Source organism: Sceloporus occidentalis, unplaced genomic scaffold (genome assembly GCF_023333645.1).
Source record: "Sceloporus occidentalis isolate IW3139 unplaced genomic scaffold, rSceOcc1.0.p SCAF_136, whole genome shotgun sequence".
Taxonomy (NCBI): domain Eukaryota; kingdom Metazoa; phylum Chordata; class Lepidosauria; order Squamata; family Phrynosomatidae; genus Sceloporus; species Sceloporus occidentalis.
The window spans coordinates 2,620,672-2,639,962 of NW_028317116.1; the positions used below are offsets into that span (position 1 = coordinate 2,620,672).

At 51.3% G+C, this 19,291-nt stretch overlaps 1 protein-coding gene across 1 annotated transcript; it reads left to right on the top strand.

Moving 5' to 3' along the window:
- Nucleotides 1-994: 994 nt before the first annotated feature.
- On the top strand, nt 995-18,192 carry LOC149281317 (transcription activator GLI2.L-like). The gene is made up of 12 exons (XM_089499445.1): nt 995-1,086; nt 3,867-4,063; nt 5,474-5,665; nt 9,524-9,725; nt 9,839-10,046; nt 10,356-10,469; nt 10,739-10,870; nt 11,540-11,689; nt 12,364-12,528; nt 12,899-13,171; nt 14,992-15,319; nt 15,926-18,192. The coding sequence occupies exons 2-12, from the start codon at nt 3,934-3,936 to the stop codon at nt 18,190-18,192; spliced, it is 4,161 nt and encodes a 1,386-aa protein (XP_089355571.1). The 5' UTR covers nt 995-1,086; nt 3,867-3,933.
- The last annotated feature ends 1,099 nt before the right edge of the window (nt 18,193-19,291 follow it).

Consider the following 19,291-nt stretch of genomic DNA (forward strand, 5'->3'; position numbering starts at 1 on the left):
TAATCAGAGGGCAAACATTTTTACTGAACGTTATTGGTAATTATGTGCGACGCGGCGAGTGCGCGGCTGAGTGTGTGACAATGTGAGTGTGCGGCGCGGGTGAGTGTGCGACAATGTGGGTGTGTGACGCGACGAGTGGGCGGCTGAGTGTGATACTGTGAGTGTGTGATATTGTGAGTGCACGGCTGAGTGTGCGGCTGAGTGCAACGTGGTGAGATTGTAGCGCAGCAGGGTGATTTTGAGGGTTAATGCACTGTATTGTGCAGCCGGGTGGCGCATGTTGCCCGGAGTAACCCCTCGCTCCGTGGCAGCTGCTCGGGGGCTGGACATGCGCCGGGCGAAGCCGCGATTTCACTTTTCCGCCGCATTCCTCAGTGTGGGAAGAATGCCGGACAGGTGGCCGAATCCAAGCGTATCCGGGCGATAAATCCGCGATCCGGCCCCGAATTCATGGGAACGCCAGATTCCACCCCGATCCGTGTAACCCCTTCAGTGCCGGAACTGGCGGAGGGTTTGGGGCTCCTGGATGGGGAGAGGCTTTAAACCCAGCCTGTCCAGCTGTGGCCCTCACTCTAGAACGTGTTGTGCCGGAGCCGGTTCCCGCTGAGCGTTTATCCCCGCGCGGCGCATGTCTGCTGGGGGCCGGTGCGGAGCTCATGCGCAATACGAGGAAATAAAACCCGAAATGGGTAAAAATTCCATTCCACGCCCCGTCAGAAATTTATCTGACCCGAAATAACTACGCTGTCCCCAGACTGAGAGCCGAACGTATTTATACTCGAGAGACCCGGATCCAACACTAGGGCGTCGGAGGCTGAGATGGAAGGGAGTTTTACTTTACTGAGAGGGTGGGAGATAAGTTGAGCAGCCTCCCAGCAGAAGTGGTAGAGGGTAATACAGTGGGGGGGTTAGACATGCGTGGCATCCGGCTCCTGAATCTGATCGCGCGGATTAATGTTTGTGTTTTGCTGTCTCCGCAGCTCCAGCTCACGTCTTCCCCGCGTTTCACGCTCCATTCCCGATCGATGTGAGGCACCAGGAAGGCCGTTATCGTTACGAGGCGCACGGGATACACGCCATCCACGGGTGAGGATCATGCGTGTCCAATAACCCCCATTATTCTTCTTCTAAATGCCCCACTTAGTTACCCAAATAGCCCCCCAACCTCTGACCCCCCCACAATGAAAGCCCCCCTTTTGGCGACTCGGCACCATTCACTCCATATAAATCTAACATTCCTGATCTCGTTATAGAATCCGTTATTCATGTTTCTTATTTCTGTGTTTTTGGGGTAACTTTTTTGGCGCTGAACCCCCCCCCCCCCCCCGCGGAGCGGATGCGATTTATCAACGCGTCAGTCAGAGGGAATGTTTGTTAAGAAAAATAACTTGTCTGCTCTTTCGCTCTGGTGATTAATGTGATGCGAGGGGGACGCGGGACCCTCATACATCAACCCCCGTCCCAGCTGTCCGCGTCACGCCGGCCCCCATATACACCTAATCACATGAGGTGTGCGTCATGGGGGTGGGAGATCTGCCTGCCGCTACACGTCAGGCTGCGTACCAAGGACCCCGACTCGCTGCGGGCTGGAAAGACTGGAAACACCTTTCCCACCTAAAACAAAGTATTGGGAGTTACACATTTACTACTTTTATCTACTTTACTGAGAGGGTGGTGGATAAGTGGAACAGCCTCCCAGCAGAAGTGGTAGAGGGTAATACAGTGAGGGGATTAAACATGCATGGGATAGACATACGGCTCCTGAATCTAAGACGAGACCAACAAGAAACCGGCGACTAGACGGGGGCCGCCGGGGGCCGATCTGTTGGCGGTTTCTGGGTTTCTATCAAAGCATTTCTGTGTTGTCTTCATTGTAGAATTTCAGATATATAGAGATTGTAACAATAATAATAACAATAATAATAATAACAATAATAACAATAATAATAATAATAACCATAATAATCATAATAATAATAACAATAATAATAATAATAACAATAATAACAATAATAATAACAATAATAACCATAATAATCATAATAATAATAACAATAATAATAACAATAATAACAATAATAATAATAACAATAATAATAATAAATAAAGGTGTACTCGCAGCTTCACCAGAAATCTGTTACTATGTAGCGGAATTGGGTAAGAACTGGAGAACAAACGACATTAACTAATAAATGTCCGTGGGGTACGTGGGTCTCGCTCTCTCTCTCTTTTGTATATATATATCTCTTTCTGTCTCCTTTTGTCTGTCTCTCTCTCTCTCTTTCTCCCTCTCTCCCCCTCTATATATATATCTTTCTGTCTCTCTTTTTTTCTCTCTTTTTCCTTCTCTCTCTCTCTCTCTCTCTCTCTCTCTCTCTTTTTCTCTATTTCTCTATCTCCCTCTCTATATATATTTCTCTCTCTCTTTTGCTATCTCTCTCTCTATATATTTATGTCTGTCTCTCTTTCTCTCTCTATATATTTCTGTCTCTCTCTCTCTATATATATTTCTGTCTCTCTTTCTCTCTGATCTGTTTGCTGAGCGGAGATTCCCGTCTCTCGGAACGCGGGGCAAATAATTACACAAAGCGTGAGTTTGGACAAAGTGTTTAATCACATCCTGTAAGGCCGGCGACGGTAATAAATTACGAGCCGCCAGTAATTAATGTTTGCTTGCATGTTAAGCCGTGTAAGTACAAGAGAGCCGAGATTACTCGCTCGCTCCGTGAATCGCAGCCGCATCCCCGCTCCGCGCTCCGGAGAAATGGCTTCCTTGTTCCAAGAGCTCTCAATCAAAACCTAACGAGGCGCTGGGCAGGAATGTGAATCAAAAAATATATCTAAAGATTTAGTAAAAGAAGAAATTTCACCAAAAAGCACAGTTTGGCAGAGGAGGGGTTAAAGCGTCAGGCTGAGCCCCTCTGAGCCGAGTCGGGGCCGGAATGAGGTGCCGGAGACACGAAGGGGCTAAAAACACAACAATGTGACTTTTCACCAGCGGAGCGGCGTAATCCCCCCCCGGGCTGCACCTGCGCGGTAATTCGTGTAACAGGCAGGGGGTGCGGGTAATTAACGCCTCCTCCGGGCGTACGGGCCGGGCAGCGGGGACAGGGTCACATGTGGGAATGATCAGTGCTGGTTCTGCGCACGTCGCCCTAAACATGTTTTGGAGGGTTTTTCGGTGTCCCCGGGATATTCCGCTGTACCCCCTACCCCCCCCCCCGGTCACTATAACTCTGCCTTTACTGGATCCCACCAGGCTCCTTCTTGAGCCAGAAAATGGAACTTCTGTTCCAGCTGGTTACTTTTATCCCAGTTACCCTCCATAATGTTCCCAGTTACCCTCCATAATGTTCCCAGTTACCCTCCATAATATTCCCAGTTACCCTCCATAATGTTCCCAGTTACCCTCCATAATATTCCCAGTTACCCTCCATAATGTTCCCAGTTACCCTCCATAATGTTCCCAGTTACCCTCCATAATGTTCCCAGTTACCCTCCATAATGTTCCCAGTTACCCTCCATAATGTTCCCAGTTACCCTCCATAATGTTCCCAGTTTGCCCTGGAAGCTCTCCGGTTCCGTGTGCGTTCTTGGCTGCTCCCAAGTGGAGGTTAAATGGCCAAAGCAGGGGATCTGGAGCGGCTTTGACCGTATCTCCCGTCGGGTGATGCCGGCAGAGAAATAGAAGTCGTTGGTCTCGTCTTAGATTCAGGAGCTGTATGTCTATCCCATGCATGTTTACATTCCCTCACTGTATTACCCTCTACCACCTCTCCCGGTGAGCGGTTCCGCTTATCTACCACCCTCTGAGTAAAGTAAAAATAGAGTGTTGTAAAAAGGCTAATAAAATTCTCTCTCCACAGTCCTCCGAATCTCAGCGGCAGCCCTGTTATTTCGGACATTTCCTTAATCCGCCTGTCTCCGCACTCCATGGGAACCTCGGAATTCGGCCATAGCCACCACTTCATGAGCCCCCACATGGAGCATTACCTGCGCTCGGTGCACAACAGTCCCACCCTGTCGGTGATCTCGGCGGCTCGAGGGCTGAGCCCGGCAGAAGGTAAGCGGATCGCTGCGTCGACTAACGCGTGCCGGTCGGATCATGTGACTTTACTCCCTCTCTCTATACGTTCTTCGCGGATGTATAGATCGGGAACGTTTGCCAGCCGGACCTCCGGCGTCGGATTCTCCGTCAGGTTACGGCGGGTCTCGGAGGACAATTACCCGGCGTCTGCTACAAAAGCAGAATCTCCGCGACCTAAACCTCACTTAGTTAATAATGCTTTTGTGTGACAGCCGCGGGCGGCGCGGGGTTAATCGAGTATTCGGTAGAGCAAATGGTTCGTGTCTCCCGCCGGCTTCTGACTCCCGCCCCGATCGGATGAGTTTTTTGCCCTGAATGGATGTGGACAGCGGTTTATTTTGGCGGCGGCGGCCCCTCTCGGCCCCTGCCGTAGGTCTGAAGGGTTGCAGCTGTGCGAAAGCTGTTGTGTCTGGCAGCGGAAAAGCTTTCAGGGAGCCGGAGCCCGAGGTGCTTTCCTTTCAGCAGATCCCAGCTCCATGCGTCTCCCTTCACATCGCTGCCGACAAGCGCTTGCCTGACATCACACCCGGGGAGCGGGCGGCCCTCCAGCTGTTGTTGGACTGCAACTCTCAGCGGCCCGAGCCATGCCCAGGGTACATGCGCGTTTGCAGTCGTCCAAGAGACCGAGAGCGGGGTTTTCTCCCCATCCTTCTCTTGTCCATGTTGGAACTGTTGGGTGTCTCACTGACTTACTGCGCTCCGCTGGTTGGCTGAGGATGATGTGAGTTGTGACCTGAAAACAGCTGGAGGGAAGGGGGCCCAAAGAATGATTGCCTTTCTTATACAAGTATTCCTAATGCGTCATAACATATAGGACATTCTATATATATTTATATAACGTGTAATTACGTATAGGACATTATATATATATATATATATATATATATATATATATATATATATATACCCGGATGTGTCTTCGCTGCAAATGGTTAATTTGTCTCTATCCAAATATTCCCAGTTTGTCGAATACTCCGTGTAACGAGTTGGGGACGACGTACAGATACGTCCCGGGGGATTATAGGCGCAGCGCCCGATATCTTTCTCGCTGGATAAAGATGTGTAAAAAAAAAAAAAGCTACAAATATAACCGACCGTTACATATAGGGCAGATTCTGCGCTTTTTGTTGGAGGGGTTGGGCCGTTTCGTATAAAATCTCGAGCTGTTCATGGTTTGATTTGCAATGAGAGGGGGAGACGAGCCGCTTCCTGGGGAGAGGGGTCTGCCGAGAGCTAAAAATAGACCCCCATTAACATTTCACTGATGGTGAAAATAGTGAATTGACCCCGTATCCTGCTGGATAAACAGAACCTCATTACCCCCCCCCAAAACGCTTCCAAATGGCCGAGGAGGCAGTAACGTCGCCTCTTTCTCTCTTCTTGCAGCGGCTCACGAGCACTTAAAGGAACGGGGGATCTTTGGCTTGGCTCCTCCGCCACCTGGCACCAACCCCGCCGACTACTACCACCAGATGACCCTCTTGGCTGGCCACCCCAGTCCCTACGGAGAACTCCTGATGCAGAGCGGAGCAGCGGGCGCTGCCACCCACTTGCACGATTACCTCAGCCCCATGGACGGTAAGTGTTAGGGTGGGCTGCGCGCTTGTGCCGTATCGTGCGTCCGCTGGTCTGCACCCAGAACCCTCCCCCCCCCGAACATACTGGAGCTCGACAGCCTCCGTTTAGCATGCCAGATGCTTTCCCCGCCGTCCGTACATCACGCGTGTAAATTATACAAATAGAGAAATCTATCTCGAGTCCTGCACCAGTTTTCCAAACGAGCGAGCGAACAGGAAGAGGAGGGATCCGGCGAACCCTTTCACAATATTTGGGAAGTGGAAGGAGAGACGTTGCTTTGATTTAGCAAAACATGGATGTATTTTTACGGAGGTTGACCTCGTCCACAGCCCCCCCCCCCCCCCCATAGAAAGGTGGAATTTTCATCGCGACAAATAGCCGTCCCCCCCCCCCCCGCACACACCCCCCCCCGCGTCCGCACAATGTTTCGTATTGTTCAGAAATGCTGCCGATTGCTTCCTGGTGTTCGGCGTGTATAGGGTTACCCCGTGACCGGGACAGAGACCCTTGTTTTCACAAGGACCTCTCACATTACGCTGCCGGCTCGTCAGCCTTCATCTGACGGCTCCAATCAATCTCGCCGGCCGCCGCGTGTTCCTTAAAACCAAAAGCAAACAAGGAACTCTTCGGGGTTAATTATCTGCAGCAAGGAGCGGAATGACAGACATGCAACCCCCGCCCCCCCCCCTGCGAACCGGAGCCGGGACATCGGCCTGCGCCACAAAACCGTCACATTTTGGGTTTTTTTACATTTAACTATATTTTTTTATTTTAATTGGCGTTTCTCTCAGTCAGAGCAGCTCGGCCGCCGGCTCCGGATGAAACTTTGTTCAGCGTCACTCATTCTGAAACTAAAAGACTCCGGCAGCTTCTGGAACTTAAAATATACAAAAAAGCCTAAAAAGATCCCGATTCCCGGCAATAATAACGACCGATAATTACCCAAAACTAAGCCAGATTCCAGGACTTCACCCACCAGGAATTCTTACGTTTTTTTGGAGTTCTTTTACTTATTATCCTTAAACTTACCCTAAAATCGCTGGGCTTACCCGGTAACAGTGTAACCCGGCGCGTTCCGCTGGGTAACGAGGCGTCAAACCTCCGAGGGTCACAAAGCGTACAAAATCTTTAGCGGATCCGTATTTGGGAGAGAATAGGTTTTATTAAACACTTTTATTCATTTCATATCGTTTTGGGATCGGTATGGGATCTAGTGATCCGCTGTAACCTTCGACCTGGCCCAACGTTGCCATGGACTGGCATGGCGTGGAAGGGTCATAGTGCGTACCGCTTCCTGCCCACCGGTCCCGCGGGTCTCCCCATGGGTCCTTCTTGTCTTTGCACGTCGGGGGGTTTGCTCCGTATTAATGCTGAAGGAAGGCCTCGCGTGACCTCAGGCTCCATGCGCCTCGAGCCGCTGCCAAGAAAAAAATTCTCCCGTATTGTCACATAAATCACTCGGTGTTTACATCCCGGCCACGCTGCGCATGCACAGAAATATCTCTCCCCGGTATGAAATGCCACCTCTCGGTGGGGGGGGGGGTTTACACTTTGCCTAAAGTTATTCTATAGAATGGCCCAGGGGCCCAGAGCGGGTTTCGCCCCCATAAAATTCTCCGCTCGCTTTTATTTTTTTTTTAAAAAAGGAGCAGAAATAACATGGAAAGGCTCTGCGTGTGTTCCGTGTTCCGTGTTCCGTGTTCCGTGTTCTCCTTAGGACTTTTTATTATTTTTTCTTTTTTTTCTTTTGGGCATCTCGAGCGCGGCCCTCCGCGGGGTTTCCGCCAAATCAAATTCGGCTGCTGTTTGGGTTGGAGCCGCAGTTTAAATCTCCAGCAGGACAAGGCGGCTGTGTGAGCGGCATTAACCCCTTGGCTGCCGGCACGGGCCGATGACACTGCTCTTCTTTGTGGGGGCAGCGGAGGCTTTTATTCACAGTCATTAAAAAATGAGCTTTTCACAACTGGACAGCTATTTTTTTCCCGTAAAGTTCTTTACGGTCATCGCCATCTGTCCGGAACGCAGAGGGTTAAGAAAGCAACGCCCTGACCGTCCTCATCATCCCCAAGGGGTAAGAAGGCAGAGCTGTGTCCTGTGAGACCCCCGTGGTAATGTTTGTGGAGGGCCTGAGACGTCGGAGCAAACGGAAGCATCTGCCAGTGGGACTGCAGCTTCAATATGAGCACCGAATGGGACACTCACTCGCAGAGACACTCACTCACACACACTCACAGAGACACACACACACTCACTCACAGAGACACACACTCACAAAGACACTCACTCGCAGAGACACTAACTCACACACACTCGCTCACAGAGACACTCACTCACAGAGACACTCAGACAGAGGCACGCACTCACAAAGGCACTGGCACTCAGGCACACAGAGCTTGGCGCTCACTCACTAGCCCTTTCTGGGTCAGACAGGCCGGGGAGCTGAATTTTTATTATTTTTTGCTTTCGCGTCTCCCCGATGCGGTTTCAGGATTTCCTCCACAATTTGCAGTAAATACAGCGACTGTTCCACCAACAGACAGCGCGGGATCCTCTCCTTCCTCCCCATCTGTAAGAGACGAGACTGATGGCCTCTGCTGGTCGGCGCATCCGTCCGAACTTCCAGAACCCCCGTTTACCAAAATCATCGCTTAGAGCCCCGGACAGTCCTGGCTTCCAAAGCGCCCTCGCCCCCATTTGGCCCGTTTAGTCAGACCATTGTCCCTGCCGTAAAGACTCAAACCTTCCCTCACTGTATTAGCCTCTACCACTTCTGCTGGGAGGCTGCTCCATGTATCTACCACAGTCTCAGTATAGTAAAACGTCTCTCGCGAGCTTTAGACTTTGAATCAGCCAAATAAAGTGATTTAAAGCCGATTTACGGTGGTCTTACAGTATGATACGTGAAATAAATTATGTACGGTGGTCCTGCGGGGGCTTTGTCTTTGCGATACGTACAGTAATTAGTCTTGGCGGATCTGCAGCGTCTGGGAAGGGTCCGTATTAATAGAGCCGGTGACTAAACGCGGCGCGGGGAGGAATAAATCACCGCAAAAGAGCGGAGAAAAAAATGGTTCCAGGTTTTTCTTTGTGTTTAATAATTTGTCAGGGAAGCGGCACATTAATAAACGGCGCCCCCCGGGGGGGGGTAACGGAGAGGAATCCGGCTAATGGAGCGAAAGATCGGGGGAGACGCAAATGCAGGAAACCGCATGGAAATACTTTGCTTCCCGATCCGTGTAAATCTGAGCGGGAGCCGTGTTTACATGTATATATGCACACGCGTGATCTAACGTGGCACATCAAAAAGCATGTTTCCCGGTAAATGGTGGGGGGACAGCTGCCCCTTTTGTATGTTTCTTGTTATCGTTCCATTTGTAGATAATGTTCATTCCCTCGCTGATACTCGGCGGTCTCTCCTGCGTAAGAATGAGGGGCGATGCGTGTAACTCTTCTGTCATCGCGGTTACAATGTTTCCCTGATCGCTGTCATCGCCCTCGTTGCAGGGGGCTGCGGGCCCCGATCCCCGACGGGTTACTTCAGCGGCTGCATTTCTGTAATTCTAGATCTTTTATCTCAATAGAGAGCGCCGCTGCGCTAATTCCGTCGCGTAAACGGGAAGATGGCATTCATCCGCGCGGCCAGCGCGGCTCTCAACCCCAACGATATAAGCTTACGCTTCCTGATCGTAGATTGCTCACTAATGTAAAAGAGTGATCTGCGGACCTCCCACTCTCAGCACCCTCATCCTGCAGCATTATATAGATTATATATGCGAGGAGGCATCCGTCGGCTTTATTTTGGGGCTCGTCACGGTTATTATTAATAAAATCTTCACCCTTCGCTGTTTTTTTCCGCAGTGTCGCGGTTTTCGAGTCCGCGTTTGACCCCCAGACTGAGCCGGAAGCGCGCCCTCTCCATCTCCCCGCTCTCCGACGCCAGCATCGACCTGCAGACCATGATCCGGACCTCTCCCAACTCCCTGGTGGCGTATATCAACAACTCCAGGAGCAGCTCGGCGGCCAGCGGCTCCTACGGGCACTTATCAGCCGGGGCTATAAGGTGAGGAGCCCGAGAACCGATGCCGCGGGGGCCGCATCGCTGTGAAGCCCCCCGGTGTCGTTCTGTTGCCGCCGTGGGCCGCCGCGTTTCTAATCTCTCTTTCCGTTTTCCAGCCCGGCCTTCGGCTTCACTCACCCCATTAACCCCGCGGCGTACCAGCAGCTCCTGACCCAGCAGCGTAGCCTGAGCTCTTCCTTTGGACACGCGCCCCTGATTCACCCATCGCCCACCTTCGCATCGCGCCAGCAGGGGGCGCTCCCGACGGCCAATCCGGCTCCCGCAGCCAACGGGAACGGTCGTTCTGCTGCCGAATCCGTGCCGGTAAGTCACCGTCCCGCTTATCTAAAAATAACAAGTCAAAAACAAAGTTATTTAAAAAAAAAAGCTTGTATGACATCATCGAATCAATGAAACAACGTAAAGGGCACAGGCGCTTTGTAATTAACCCCCCAAGTGCCGGGCAGTTACCGTTTATCACTCATCAGACAAGGTGCCAGCAGGGTATGCCGGGGCAATTAAACAGGGTATGGGCAAGGATGTGGGCAACGGATCCAGTCATGGGCTTCACCCTCTGATCTGGGAGGAAATTCCGGGGACGTGGGGTAACGGATTTAACCTGCGATCTTCCAGAACAAACCGAGCAGCGAGTCGGCCGTGAGCAGCACCGTCAACCAAGTGATCCAGAAGCGCCATAAAGTGAAGACGGAGGAGGAAGCGGAGAGGAGAGACTCGCCGAGCCCTCCGGTAACCGGAGACGGGGTGGTCCGGGGGGGGGGATGCAGAAACATTATATCAAAAACATATATTTATAAAACCACTAATACACTCTGGGGTCTTTTATTCCGCCGCACCAAACATTTTCAAGCAAAATCTCCCAAAAGGAGACTTATTTTTAGTTGATTTAGTTTAGTTTTAGTTTAGTTGAGTTCTGGTTTTGTGTTTGGGGTAAATCGGGGGGGGGGGGGTCCGTACCCTCCTCGGGGTCTCCTGACCGCGTCTGTTACGCACCGTAGGATCCTCTGACGGAGCTGAAGGAAGACCTGGATAAGGATGAATGCAGGCAGGAGCCGGAGGTCATTTACGAGACAAACTGCCATTGGGATTCGTGCAGGAAGGAGTACGACACGCAGGAGCAGCTTGTACATGTGAGGACTCCGGGGTTTAAATGGTTAATGCAATGTATGCCCCCCCATATATACAGAACATCTCCGGGGCGTCTGTCAGCGAAGGGCCCCAAATCAGAGCCCTCAGGGGTGATTTTAATGCATCCGTGTCATAGAAACGGAGAACCTCGCCAGCAGATCGGCCCCATCCGGCCCCCGTCTAGTCGCCCGTTTCTCCTGCTGTAAAGACTCAAACCTTAACCAGTCGTTGGTCTCGTCTTAGATTCAGGAGCCGTATGTCTATCCCATGCATGTTTAATACCCTCACTGTACTACCCTCTACCACCTCTGCTGGGAGGCTGTTCCATTTATCTCTACACCAAAACAAATGTATTTAATACCTCTCTGCCTGAGGACAGAGGTGAAATTTGGTGAAATCCCGATTCTAATAAACTTGTATGAATTTAAGCCCATCGGTAGAATTGTAACGGCTGCCGGGTTATTCTGGATACATTTTATCCTTAAAAATGAAACATTGTGACATAAAAGAGGGTTTTACGGGAGAGCCGGCGCTGATTTACCGCGCACTCCGTTCCTAATTCCTCTGCAGGAACGTGGAGTAAAAAACGTGCGATTTAGTGCCGGAGATGAGTGGATTTCTATGCGTTTTTTTCTCGGGCGTCATTTTTCTCGTCTGTTCTCCATGCGCAGCACATCAATAACGAGCACATCCACGGGGAGAAGAAGGAGTTTGTGTGTCGCTGGCAGGACTGCACGCGGGAGCAGAAGCCGTTCAAAGCGCAGTACATGCTCGTGGTTCACATGAGAAGACACACGGGGGAGAAGCCTCATAAATGCACCGTAAGCTACTCCACGAGCCAAACTGCCCCGCTCAGCAGCTGCGAATATATCCCAGGGTGACAGCGCCCAGGGGGGCAATAACGCCTTTATTAACTGCCTCTCGAGCAGGGATCCCAGGAAGGGGTACTTAGTCTCCACCGTGGGGGTGTTAGTAATAAGAACCGTCTCCCGGGGGGTGCGGTAATGCCGGGAATCAATCAGCCACTAAGTAGGATGCAATTCCAGCAGCTTAGGAGACCGCTGTGTCGCTGTGGGAGGCTCGGGGGTGTCAGGAACTATTCATCCCACTTCTCCTCATTTGGGGTCTCAGTTTAACTGTTTGCTCACTGATGTTCCATGCGCACTAAGTTTTGATGTTGGGGGTTAAAGGGGTATCAGTGTACTTCGGATGCAACCCTTACCAGGTCTGGGTCTGTGGTCTAAACACTAGAGACATGGATGTCCATGAAGCGTAATTATGACACCTTCGATGCTGTATTAAATGTGAGCTCGTCTCACAGCGGCGTATCAAAAAGTAGGCCATAGGTAACATGAAGGGACCTAGGGTAGTAGGTTCAAGTAGCCACTACCCGGAGAAGGGGTTTTGCGTCTTTAAAGCTCCCGAACGCGTCGTGTTGTTAAGTTTAAAGACGCAGACATTTCCGTTAATTCTACTTTTTCGGGTTTTTTTGTAGTTTGAGGGCTGCTTTAAAGCTTATTCCCGGCTGGAGAACCTAAAAACGCACTTACGCTCCCACACGGGGGAGAAGCCCTACGTCTGCGAGCACGAGGGGTGCAATAAGGCGTTCTCCAACGCTTCGGACCGCGCCAAGCACCAGAACCGGACCCATTCCAACGAGGTGAGAATCCGTCTCGGCTTTCATTCCTTCTAGATTGTAAACTAACAGCATCCTCTCGCACACTCAAACACCATGCGCTAACACTCACTCATGCTAACACCATCAGCTAACACACACTCACACTAACACCATACAGTAACATGAACTCACACTAACACCATGCACTAACACACACTCACACTAACACCATATACTAACACACTCATGCTAACACCATACACTAACACTCACGCTAACACCATGCACTAACACACACTCATGCTAACACCATAAAGTAACACTCACTCACACTAACACCATGCACTAACACTCACTCACTCTGACTCTCTAATACATTTACAAATACAGTCCATTTCTCTCGCTATTGCAGAAGCCATATATCTGTAAAATCCCCGGCTGCACGAAGCGGTACACGGACCCCAGCTCTCTCAGGAAACACGTTAAAACCGTACACGGCCCGGAAGCGCATGTCACGAAGAAGCAGCGCAATGACATCGTATCCAGACCCGGCCCCAAGGAAAACGGGGACAACGAAGCCGGCACCAACCACAGAATCCATGGAGATCAATCGGACGCAAACAGCGGCTCCAGAGCCCAGGGGGATGCGTTCCACGGCAGAACCATAAAGACCGAGGACAGCATGGTGAGTGCCCCCCACGGAACCTCATTATCCCCCTCCACGGAACCTCATTATCCCCCCCCCCCACACACACACACACACACACACACACGGAACCTCATTATCCCCCCCCCACACACACACTTAACCTCATTATCCCCCCCCACACACACGGAACCTCATTATCCCCCCCACACACACACCGAACCTCATTATCCCCCCCCGGAACCTCATTATCCCCCCCCCCCACACACACACACACACGGAACCTCATTATCCCCCCACACACACGGAACCTCATTATCCCCCCCACACACACACACGGAACCTTATTATCCCCCCCACACACACGGAACCTCATTATCCCCCCCACACACACACCGAACCTCATTATCCCCCCCACACACACACCGAACCTCATTATCCCCCCCCGGAACCTCATTATCCCCCCCCCACACACACACACACACACACGGAACCTCATTATCCCCCCACACACACACACACACGGAACCTCATTATCCCCCCCACACACACACACACACACACGGAACCTTATTATCCCCCCCACACACACGGAACCTTATTATCCCCCCCACACACACGGAACCTCATTATCCCCCCCACACACACACCGAACCTCATTATCCCCCCCCGGAACCTCATTATGCCCCCTCTCGCCGGGTCCGGGGCAGATACGAACTCTCTTGGTTTTCGCCAAATGTAAACGGCTGCTTTTTAAGCTGTCACCCGGCGCGGCCGTTAAACGGGGATGAAATGCGTGTTTACAACCATCGGGTCTGAAAGGAGAGGATGTGAAATTTTATGGGTCGTGCAGATGAGATTTAACGAGCAGCCGCGGCTGATGCTGTTGGCATCCTAAACATTAACCGTTGTGATGCTGGGTGCAGCTGAAATGAAATACACGGAATCTTGGACTTGCTTCAACGACCCGCCTGGGATCCATAATTTTGCTTTAAATGCACTCCGCACTCCGCACTCCTCTACACTCCGCACTCATACTCAAAACCAAACGAGTCAAATTCCCGCAGCCGAAATCCAAAAAGGATATATATAGATAGATACGGTATATACGATACGTCCAAAAGTCTTTCTTTCACTAACCTCTTCTATCGCTTTCTCTGTCCCCGTAACGAAATCTCCTAAGGACAGAGCTTTCCCAGGTGAGACGGACATCGCATGCATACAGCGGGGAGATGTACAAATAATGCAAATATTGATACCTTTATACCCAAATAAAACCATCTGTGGGTTCTAATATCCAACAACAGGGCCTCGGGGTATTATGGGGCAACAAGGCGATCTCAGGTATTTTACTGCTTGCCGATCACTATTTGGGAGCAACTGATAAAAAAAAATGGGGGGGGGGAATACAAACGCTAAATACGTTAATTTATACTAAAACAGCAACATTTTATACATCTCTCCCTGTGACGAATATTCAGAGCCGAACACAGTCTGAGGTCCATATCGATCAAAGCAACAGAACAACAATTCTGAATCGAGGTGCTACATTGGGTAGCAGTTGCCATGGATACTGATGGAATGTTAATGCGAATTACTCCACAGTTAGCCCTTGCTTCAGATTTGCTCCTGTTTTGCTGGTCCTTGTCTCTCGGCACACATCGTGTCATTGCTTGGTTCCATGCGCACCGTCCGTCCGTCCGTCCGTCCGAGATGCTCTTCACCCATACATTTTCGCACCATGTAGAGGCTCGGCAGATGTTTCCATTATTGTTGTGGCCCTCATGCCGTCAGATTACCGCGCATGTGCCGGTGCGGTCAATTGGCTCGGAGTTAACCGTATATTTTCTGCTTCCCAGCTCCACCAGTCCAGCCCTGGAGGCCAATCGTCCTGCAGCAGTGAGCCGTCTCCGCTTGGCAGCTCCCACAATCCTGACAGCGGAATAGAACTGCATGGAGAGGGAGGCTTGGAAGACATCTTTGGTCTGGAGGACACCAGCCCCGTGGTGGATTCCACCGTCTCCTGTGGAAATGCCGGGGTCGGCCTTCAGCTCAGGAAACATGGCGGCACCGTGGTGCAGAGGCTGGAGCAGCTCAAGAAAGAGAAACTCAAGACCGTGAAGGAATCTTGCTCGTTCATGAACCCGCCTGCCAGGAACACCAAGCTGCCGGCTATCTCAGGAAACGGTATGTGCCGGGCTACCCGGGGGGTGCCAATCGCAGATTCAGTCCCTATCACTATCCCACAGAGCTGACATTCTAGACAAGGTGTCCTCAACCATTGAATGCTGTTTTAGATGCAAAAATCTGTAGCTGGTTGATGAGCTGGGATGATGTATTGGGAGCAGCCCAAACAGATGTACATTCTGTATTAGAACCTTCACAGAACCCACATTCCATATTAGAACCTTCACAGAACCCACATTCCATATTAGAACCTTCACAGAACCCACATTCCATATTAGAACCTTCACAGAACCCACATTCTGCATTAGAGCCTACACAAAGTATGCATTCTGCTTTAGAACCTTCACAGAACCCACATTCTGTATTAGAACCTTCACAGAACCTCCATCATCTATCAGACCCCCCATAAATACATATTTACCTATCTGTACTTTTACGGCTAGAGGTCCCACACATTCCTCTTTACCCAGAAATTCGACTCTTTCTTGAGCTTCGTGACTTTTTACTTGACCCGTGCGTTCCGTGTAACGATTAACTCCTTGCAGAATATTATGGGATGTGTTATATGTTCTAGACAATAATTGGGTCATTTGTCACCTTTTTCAGGCCCTTTCATTGAGAACACCGGTGTCCCGAGCAGTCTGATTCCCACCCACCGAATCACGGATTTTTCGATGAACGACATTACCGTCCTGAACCAGCTGAACGAGCGCCGCGATAGCACGACCAGCACGATCAGCTCTGCCTACGCCAGCCGCAGGTCCTCCGGGATCTCCCCGTATTTTTCTAGCCGTCGCTCGAGTGAAGCCTCGCAGTTTGGCGGGCGACCGAACAACGCCAGCTCTGCCGATTCTTACGACCCTATCTCCACCGATGCGTCCAGAAGATCAAGTGATGCCAGCCAGCACAGCGGCCTCCCGGCCCTGCTCAACCTCACGCCCGCCCAGCAGTACCGGCTAAAGGCAAAGTATGCAGCTGCAACCGGGGGCCCCCCGCCAACGCCTCTTCCCAACATGGAAAGAATGAGCTTGAGGAACAAGGTGTCCCTGCTGGATGGACCCGACTTTGTGCCACCGCCATTCAGGCAGACCGGAGGCCCGAGGAGATGCAGCGATGGAGGTGGGAATCATCTACTACCCATGTATCCTCACGAAATTCCAGGGAACAGCTCCCGACGTGCTAGCGACCCGGTCAGGAGGGCCGGTGGACTTGATAACCAGCTTCTCCCAAGGGCTCAGCGCTTCCACAGCATGAATACCCTACATCCACCACCAGCTATGGAACGGAGGAACGGTGGACTTCAGCAGTACAACCGTTCTGATGGAAACCTTCACAGACAAGTCTATTCTCCCCGGCCACCCAGCATTAGCGAGAACGTCATCATGGAAGCCGTGTCAGCTGATGTGGACGTTCCAGTTGGAGATGACGACCTTGTTCTTCCAGATGATGTTCTTCAGTACCTCAGATCTCAAAACCGAGGAGCACCGGAGCAGAATCCCTCTTCGGATTATAATAACCTCGCTCCGAATTTCCAGGGCAACGTAAAGCCGTTTAGTCAAAACGCGCACGTCCAGAACAGGCTTCCCGCGGCTGACCCAAGCAGGGACTTCTCAAACTTTGGAGAATGTTTAGGGCAGAAAAATAACATGCCGGTGCAGTGGAACGAGGTCAGCTCAGGGACGGTGGATGCAGCGGAGATGCCAAAGCAGACGTTTAATCAAAGCAATTTAACTGTGACGCAACAAAAGCAGAACTTTGGCCAGTATTCAAGCTTTGACCAGCAACCGGTCCAAGCGGCTCAGAACAATCTGTCGGTGACCCAGCCAGGGTTTGTTCAGAGGAATACCGGTACGAGCGCGCAGAGGTTTAATTATACGCAGCAAAGACAGCAGCAGATAAATCAGTACCAGAACTCCAACATGGATTTCAATGCCCACCAGCGGTATAATCCACCTCCGCACATGCAGAACCCCAGGGGGGTTAACGAGGGGCAGTGCCAGATCGCGCCCTCTTGCAATAACATGGCGGAGAAGTCCGGTCTGCAAATGAACCATTTACAAAATAACGCATTAAGTCATCACCAGGCGGCGCTGAACGGGAACCGGGAGACGGCGCACAGAATAAATCCTCAGAACTATCTGTCCAATAACTTCTGCCTGAACCGCGAGGCTCTCCACCCAGCAAACGCCTTCACTGCCCAGAACCAGCAGAACGCGTTCGCCCCGCAACAAAATAACGGGGCAGTTTCTGGGCAAGGGTTAAATCACGGACTGTTTCAGCCAAGGCCCCCAGCTGCCCCTCGTCCCCCTGCCAGACCAAGAAGTATCCACGCCGGACCTCAGGACGCTTACATGCGGAGTCCGCACTCCGCGAATGAGATGAGTCCCGGTCAGCAAACGGCGGAGGCGACTCCAAAGCGAAGCAGTGCAGAGTCTGAGCCGCCGCCGCCGCCGCCGTGCATGAACGCCAAAGAGAACAGCTTGCTGTATTACACGGGACAAATACAGATGTATGAGCAGAACGCGGGTTTCGGAGCCGACTTGAACGCTTCAGGACGGCCGGTGCAAGCGATGCCATCCCCGGGGGTCAATCAGGTGACCAGCACGGTGGACTCGCACGGCCTGGAACAGCCTCCAGTCATAGACTTTGATGCGATAATGGATGACGGAGACCATTCGAGCCTCATGTCAGGAACCCTGAGCCCCGGCCTCCTTCACAGCTTCTCTCAGAACTCGTCCCGCCTGACCACGCCGAGGAACTCGCTGACCCTTCCATCCATCCCAGCCGGCATCAGCAATATGGCCATAGGGGACATGAGCTCCATGCTGACCACGCTGGCCGAGGAAAACAAGTTCCTCAACATGATGGCTTAACTCCCATGGGGAGCATCGTAGTGGGGTCCGCGAATGCGCAAGAACTGACTTTTAGCACCGATTGGAGGAGCCGTCGTCACATTAAAGGGAATTATTGTTACAGGACCCCCCCCCCCTAACAGCCGAAACGAAGCCTCGGCGCTCAGAAAAGAAAGCCATGACTTTACCACGAAGGGTGCTGGTCCTGGGGTTTCTTGCTCCCCATTAACCCTTTGTCAGTGTTAGTGCTCTTGCATGTAATTTAGGAGAATGCACCCCCCCCCCCCTCGTCCACACACTGATTTCACAAGGAACCTGCGCACAAAGCCTTCGGGTTGTCTACATCGTGTTTAATATATATATTGAATGGTTGGTGTGGACCGTGTGGCATGTTAGTGAAACGCGTTTCCAAAGCCATATTTCTTGTTGTGGGGGGGGTGGATACAATGTGTCCAAAAAACAGTATTAATCCCAATCTTTAAACCTTCCAGGGATCGTGTGAGACGATCAGGGGGTTTATTTCATCTTTCCGCGCGGTACATGGGGGAGATCGCAGGCGCCCTGCCGGCGGTCAGTCCGGTGTTATAGATTCTATATGGTGGGCACAGTAACTCGCCTCCTGCCACGTGCGGGATTTACGCTCAGGAGATTAAACAATATTCAGTATCTACAGAAGAAAAGCGATCCTTCATGTAGATGAATTCCTAGGAAACAATTTAACGTTCGCAAACCAGCCATGACGTGCGCTCAGGAACCCTTCCTCCTAATGGCCGTGCATGCGCAGATACCTGGTGCTGCTCCGCGGATTCCAGAAAAGTAGTTAAGTATGAACCCCAGCGCGTTTCACGGTCGTATTACTTTGCGCCCATCGTTCATGCTGTGATTTGGTACAGAGGACACTCTATGAACGCCCTACCTCCATTTATTTAACGGGAACTCATTAAAGCCTCGTCGACTTGATGAACGTTTAGAGCCGTGGAGCCTGTTTACAACCTAAAGAGTTCAGAATCGCAAACGCACCCGAGAATACAAAAAGCGTTTTAGCGAATCGGGGCCAATTCTCTCCGCCGCTGCATGTCTCTATTTAACAAAGTAATACAAAAAAAATACAAAATATCCG